This window comes from Ursus americanus, chromosome X, assembly GCF_024610735.1.
Source record: "Ursus americanus isolate L20-20 chromosome X, mUrsAme1.1.p, whole genome shotgun sequence".
In the NCBI taxonomy this organism is placed as follows: Eukaryota; Metazoa; Chordata; class Mammalia; order Carnivora; family Ursidae; genus Ursus; species Ursus americanus.
This window is the reverse complement of record NC_142164.1, coordinates 79,157,889-79,164,284: the sequence shown is the minus strand read 5'-3', so window position 1 is coordinate 79,164,284 and position 6,396 is coordinate 79,157,889. Positions and strand designations below refer to the sequence as shown.

General features: G+C 42.8%; 1 protein-coding gene across 2 annotated transcripts; it reads left to right on the top strand.

The window, feature by feature from the left end:
• The first annotated feature begins 357 nt into the window (after positions 1–357).
• LOC123790011 (P antigen family member 3-like) lies at positions 358–6,134 on the top strand. 2 transcript variants are annotated; one of them, XM_087859772.1, is made up of 5 exons: positions 358–422; positions 1,338–1,420; positions 1,851–1,959; positions 3,846–3,971; positions 5,974–6,134. In XM_087859772.1, the coding sequence occupies exons 2-5, from the start codon at positions 1,346–1,348 to the stop codon at positions 5,994–5,996; spliced, it is 333 nt and encodes a 110-aa protein (XP_087715898.1). In that variant the 5' UTR covers positions 358–422; positions 1,338–1,345; the 3' UTR covers positions 5,997–6,134. The 2 variants fall into 2 exon arrangements, with proteins under 2 accessions (XP_087715898.1, XP_045649931.1); XM_045793975.2 differs by lacking the exon at positions 358–422 and adding an exon at positions 1,104–1,247.
• Positions 6,135–6,396: the final 262 nt, after the last annotated feature.

The window sequence follows — 6,396 nt, the reverse complement described above, 5'->3', positions numbered from 1 at the left end:
TAATCAAAACGTAGAAAATAGGTATTAAAGTAATTAATAGCTACTTTCATCACAATTATTTCCCTGATAAACATTAGGCACCAATGGTGAGTTGCGGCTCTCTGTCCCCAAAGTACCTGGATGCATAGGAGAGATTGGGTATTGGAAAGGCAGACTGTTGAAGCCTCTGTTCTTCTCCTGGGCTAACCCCATGGTTGCGAGTCTCTGCAGCAGCACAGGCGGGAAAACCTCAACCCACCCTGCACGCGCCCAACTCTGCGCGCATGCTCATTGCTGTGAGAGAACAGTGCGCATGCTCATTGCTCTGAGCAACTGTTGCTGGGCATGCGCATTGTAGCCCAGGTTCTGTGAGCGGAGCTGAGATCGATTGAGATGGTCGTGTTCTCTCTGCCCTGAGCTTTCTCGCTACCTGAATTCAACTGGTAGGTCCCTGGATCAGTCCTTCCAGGAGTTTAAGTGTGAGGCAGGATGGGGAGGGAGCCAGTGGGCGTCGGGCAGGTGGGGAGTGTAGATCTGTGGCATCCTAGGTGGAAGTTCCGAGGAGCTAGCGCCCTTTTCCTCACAGGCTTTGCGGCCGCCATTGCGCTCATCTTCGGGGTGGGGCCGGAGCAAGTGAGGATGGTGGGCCGAGGAGGGGAAATGACGACACGGTGAGGCCTGGCCCCGGGGGTGGGGGTTCTGTGCGCTCTTTAGCTGAGGTATCTGGGTCCTGGAAACACCTGCAACTGTCAGCAGAGCACAGAAGCCAGGAATCTCAGTGGGACCCTGGGCAGGGAGCAGACCAGGCGGTATAAGAAAGGCCAGGAAGCAGGGAATGCTGGGGGCTTGTAACTGGGTCCCCCAAGATTTGTAGTGCACTTTGCAGAGTATCAAGTTAGGAGCCGGCCGATGGGTCTGTTGCGCCGCTAGACATCAGAACCCTCGTAGTGCGAAGACAACTACAGACAGTATAAGAAGGATTGTTTCTATGTTCCAACAAAACATTATTTAAGGCAGTAAAATGAGCCTAGTAAATGGGAATGAGACCAAAGCAGCAATGACTCAGGTTTCAATGTCCAGCACTGTTTTCTCAAACACCTTTGTACTGGGCAATCTAGCTGTGATTAAGCCTCGTGTTTTAGCCTGTCCAAAAGGTGATTTCACGGCCAGCCTGGCTGATGGAAACGATCTTGCATCCCATGTATTTGGTGTGATTGCAGCGTGTACGCTTTCCTCCATACTAGGTGGTCTTTCAAAGTATTTTCAAGGTAAAAAAAAAAATGAAACCTTTTTGGCCTTGGAAGAGGTATACCTCTCCTTTAGAGTACGTTTTCCAAATACCAATATTCTCCTTTCAGGGTGAACTATGAGTGGCCGAGTCGGATCAAGATCCAAGTCCAATCAAAGAAAGGATGATCAAGGGTCTAACCAGCATGTGGCTGTGAGTACTTCCAGATCCGATGTTTTTGAATGCCGTACATTTATTGCTCTGAAAATTTTGAGGAGCTGCAAACATACAGATGCAGTGATAAAAGCTTCTCTGCTGGTAGAGGGAAGGAAACATTGAACCAGAAAGAATCCATATTTCTGTTGCCTGTGGAAATACACCCTATGGCTTCTTTGTCATGGTTATTAACAACCAAATGTGCATGCCCATCCCAACATCCTTTACAGTAGACTCTAAAGTGCTTGAGGCTACCTCTTGTTAGAGTAGCCGCTATGTGGGAGAGTAATTTTTAAGAAGTCCATAGAATCATGATGTGGGAGTCTCTTTGTGCTTATTCATTATTTGATAGCAAAATCTGTTATGTATATTTATTCTGTTAGCATGTATTAACGACACACTTTTTTATCTGTGCACAAACACACAGGGGCAGCAGCCCAGTGATGAGCACCCGAAACAGGAGGCGGCACCGCTTGCAAGTCAAGACATTATAGCTGATCAAGGGAAGGAAGTTGAAGGAGCACCTGTGGCTCAAGGTGAAGGGAAAGGGACGCAGAATGTCTGCAGGGGCAGGGTGTGTGTGTGCATCATAAGCTATGACGTACCAGAACAGGAAGAAATAACACATGAGAAGAGAATCTCAGTCATTTCCGGAAAGTGGGTTGAAAATGTGAAGAGAGTATCATGTGCAGCTTCATGTAGTCCTTTGCCGTAATGAATCTCCCCTGCTTCCTCAAGAATGAATCGGTGTGCTTGAAAATGCAGTCTTTCCTAAATTAGAGGAAAATGTTTCACTAACTACAAAACTATACATCGTTTCACTGGTTTAATTTGTTCTTCTTAGAACATTTTGTGTGGCCTTTTCACTCATTTCATCCAAAGCGTAAACAGTTTTCAGCAGCATAAGCAGAGTGCCAACTCAGCATATCCTATGCCATATGGAATAAAGCCGGTTTGCATTGGGATGGGAGCCCCATTTTATAAATGAGAAAACTAGAGCTCAGGGATTGTGGCTTGCCAAAGACCGCTTGACACATGGAAAGGTAATTCATTCTTCGTTACAAGGTTCGTGTTCTTGGGGAACCTGGCTGGCTCAGTCGATAGAGCGTGTGACTCTTGACCTCGGGGTTGACAGTTCAAGGCCCATACTGAGTGTAGAGATTACCTAGAATAAGAAATTTTAAAGAGGTTTGTGTTCTGCCTACCATCTGTGTTGTGGTACAAACAAGTGCATGGTTTTGTATAGAATGCTTACTACTCAGAGGTGTCCGTACTGTAAAGTAGCTTACTACTGGTACAGGAATCAATCTAGTTCAGAGGAGCAGGAGAGAGACTCCAGGAAAGAGCTCAATGAATGAGCGCCACTGTCTGATTATTCGTATGATACGGTACGTTTCGTAAGAGCTGGGTAATTCAGGAAAGTGGCCTTAGGGTCACTATATTAGTATGATTTTTAAGTGGCTTTAAAAGGTATTGAAATACCTTTATGAGTAGGAAAATCAAAAGTATCTTAAATGATCATGAAATAAGAAAGGAGTGTCTTCCAAATATAGCCTTTTCACCAAGTACTTGTGGTGAATTATTGACACCATTCAGGCCATGGGTTATGTTAGAAATTTGCAGTTAAGAGGGTTCCACAAGGGGCGCCTGAGTGGTTCAGTGGGTAAATAGTCTGCCTTCAGCTCAGGTCAATGATCCTAGGGGTCCTGGGATTGAGTCCCACATTGGGCTCCCTCCCCAATGGGGAGCCTACTTCTCCCTCTCCTCCTTGCTTGTGCTCTCTCTCACTATCTTTATCTCTCTCTCAAATAAATAAATAAGTAAAATCTTTAAAAAAAAGGGCTCCACGAACCTCTTCCTGACAACAAAGTCCATTAATTTCTTTCCACTCTACCTCCTGTATTCTCACTGTAAGACAGTAGTTGGACTGTTAATCACTAATGTTTTGCTGTTGATTTTGGACCTTTGTTCTGTGCATGACTCCTTTATCCTAAGTTCCCTACAGGGACTTTGCACTTAAATCAAACTAGTAAGATTTGACAAAATAACTTGCAGGTTGCCCTAATACGGAATGGGTGTCACTAGTGTAGGATTTGTGACAGGCCCACACGCACACTCAGCTAATCCTTCAGAAAACTACATTCTACTTTTAAATAAACTCTTACGCATGGTATAGACTTGATTTCGTAGTTAGCTGATGCTCTCTTTTCTTAGAACACTATGGTAATATAAAGGAAATGAAGTGCAGTGGGCTTTATCTTTAGAAAATCACTTAAAATAAAACATATCATACTACAGGGAAACAAGGATGGGCAATGCATGTTTCCATCACATCTTTTTTTTTATCACACTAGCCTATAGGCTCTTATTTATTTGTATTTCATATTCACTGCTTAAATTTTGATTACGTTTGTGTTTCAAGGACCGGACCTGGAGGCTGATCTCCAGGAGCTGCCTCAGGCAAAGGCTGGGGATATAACTGAAGATGACCCTGAGGTCAAGGGGACAAGCCTGCCCTTCTTAGAGCCCATTAAAATGCCGGAAGCAGGTATGTTATCCATTCACAGTGCAAAGTATGAGGGTCTTTTCCTGAATATTCTATCTTTATTTAAATAGATATAACTTTCAGGATACATTCAAAACAGAGTTTACCTATGAAGACACTGTCCCCAGTATTTCAAACCCGAACATCCTGACGGCCTGACTTACACACTAGTGGACATAGAAACAAACTGGGTCAAAGCCTTATTGAATCATAAAATATGAAAACAGTTCCTTTTTTTGAGTATAAATAATCTGGCAGAGACCTGATAATATTGAGATACTTTTGTAGGTTCTGCTTTTATCAAACACAATATTCATCTGGATTAAATATTATGCTGAGGCACTGAAGTAGGTTCTACTACCAGCTCTAACATAACTTGTGTGATTCTCGGAGAATCCCTTAACGTTGGACCCATGTTTACTCATATATATATGGAATTCAATTCAGATATATTACACTCATTTATAATGCTGACTTGTGTATTCTGTGGTTCTGTTGGCTGCCATATGTAGAATACAAAGATGTTCCATTTCGCATGATTTTTTTTATCAGACAACGTCTTTGGTCAAATTTTAACATGTGAATTGAGATTTGACTGCCGCTGAAAACAACAAAACACAATGGTTGCTCCATGGGCTTCCCTGTGGAGACTAGGATACCTATTCCTGCTGCTGTTGGTTTTTTTCCCAAATGTTTATTTAAATTCTAGTTAGTTAACATGTAGTGTAATATTGATGTCTGGAGTAGAATTCAGTGATTCATCAGTTACATCTAACACCCAGTTAGATCACAACAAGTGCCTCCTTAATACCCAGCACCCATTTAGCCCATTCCCGACCCATCTTCCTCCATCAACACTCAGGTTGTTCTCTGTAGTTAAGAGACTCATGGTTTGTTTCCCTCTTTTTTTTTTCCATCCCGTATGTTCATATGTTTTGTTTCTTAAATTCCACATATGAATGAAATCATGCTATGTGTTTTTCTCTGACTGGTTATTTCGTTAGCAAAATACACTCTAGGTCCATCCACATCGTTGAAAATGGCAAGATTGCACCATTTTGATGGCTGAGTCATATTCCACCATATACCACCTCTTCTTTACCCATTCATCAGTTGATGGACGTTTGGGCTCTTTCCATAGTTTGGCTATTGTTGATAATGCTGGTATAAACATTGGGGTGCTTGTAGCCCTTTGACTCTGTAGTTTTCTGTCCCTTGGGTAAAAACCTCCTCTTGTAACTGCTGGGTCACAAGGTGGTTAGTTCTCTTTTTAACTGTTTTAGGATCCTCCATACGGTTTTCCACAGGGACTGTACCAGTTTGCATTCCCACCAAGAGTGTAAGAGGGTTCCCCTTTCTCCACATCCTCGCCTACATCTCTTGTTTCCTGGGTTGTTAGTTTTACCCATTCTGACAGGTGTGAAGTACGTGACCATATAATCTATTCGACAAACTGGAACACCGTTAGGGCACACACCGGCACGGCAAATGGTTACCCTACTTGATCAACGGCATAAGGGATCAACTAGCTGACAAAAACAGTTTTCCGCTTAAGCGCAACAAAGAATAAATTACATGTGGTACTTAGTAGTTTCTCTGCTAACATCACTTAAACAGTAACCAGCTTGGCATTATTACTTCGGCATCATATATTCAGAATATTATTTCAAGTTCAAGAAGCCTTTAAAGGATACTTACACCTAAATTTGTTTTTCAGTTCTTTGCGTGTTGTATGTAGTTTTTGTAAAACTACGTTCGGTTTTTGCTTTCCATTTGAAACTACCTTTAATAGGCTCCTTTAGTTTTGTGTGTTGCGAACCTCAACTGTCTTCGTGTTTTGTTGTACCAGTGGAAAGTGTGGTGTGTTCAAAACATACTGGTAAAATATATGCTTGGAATTCTGTCTTATACAATGAAAAGTATAGTGTCCTTCCTGTACCATTAGTTTACTCGAAATACAATTCTGCTGAGTAATGTTTCCCACTGTTACGTCCTTATCTTACAGGTGAAGGACAGCCCCAGATTTAAACAAAGACAAGCTGAAGCATGCAGACTACTCTTATGTGCGGTACTTCACTGTTGAAATTCTCTCAATAAAGTTTTACAGACTTCCTCCAAAGAATCTTTTGAAATCTTGTGTTAAACTTATTCTAAGTAGGGGGTGCCTGGGTGGCTCAGTCACTTAAGCAGCTGACTCTTGGTCTCAGCTCAGGTCATAATGCCTTGGTCATGGGGTGGACCCCGAGTTGGGCTCTGTGCTCCATGGGGAGTCAGCTTGAAAGATTCTGTCCCTCTGCCTCTGTTCCCTCCCTCCCTCCTTCCCTCCCTCTCTCTCTCTCAAATGTATAAATACATCTTTAAAGAAAAACTTCTTCTCAGTAGTAGTGAAGAGGAAAATTGACCAGAGCATGCCCAGGCCAGGAAGCCC

Bases quoted from the DNA above. Each gene is read 5' to 3' on its own strand.
- LOC123790011 (XM_087859772.1), top strand. From the start codon at position 1,346: ATGAGTGGCCGAGTCGGATCAAGATCCAAGTCCAATCAAAGAAAGGAT. The intron at 1,421-1,850 runs GTGAGTACTTCC...ACAAACACACAG, and splicing joins GGTCTAACCAGCATGTGGCT to GGGCAGCAGCCCAGTGATGA. The intron at 3,972-5,973 runs GTATGTTATCCA...CTTATCTTACAG, and splicing joins CATTAAAATGCCGGAAGCAG to GTGAAGGACAGCCCCAGATT.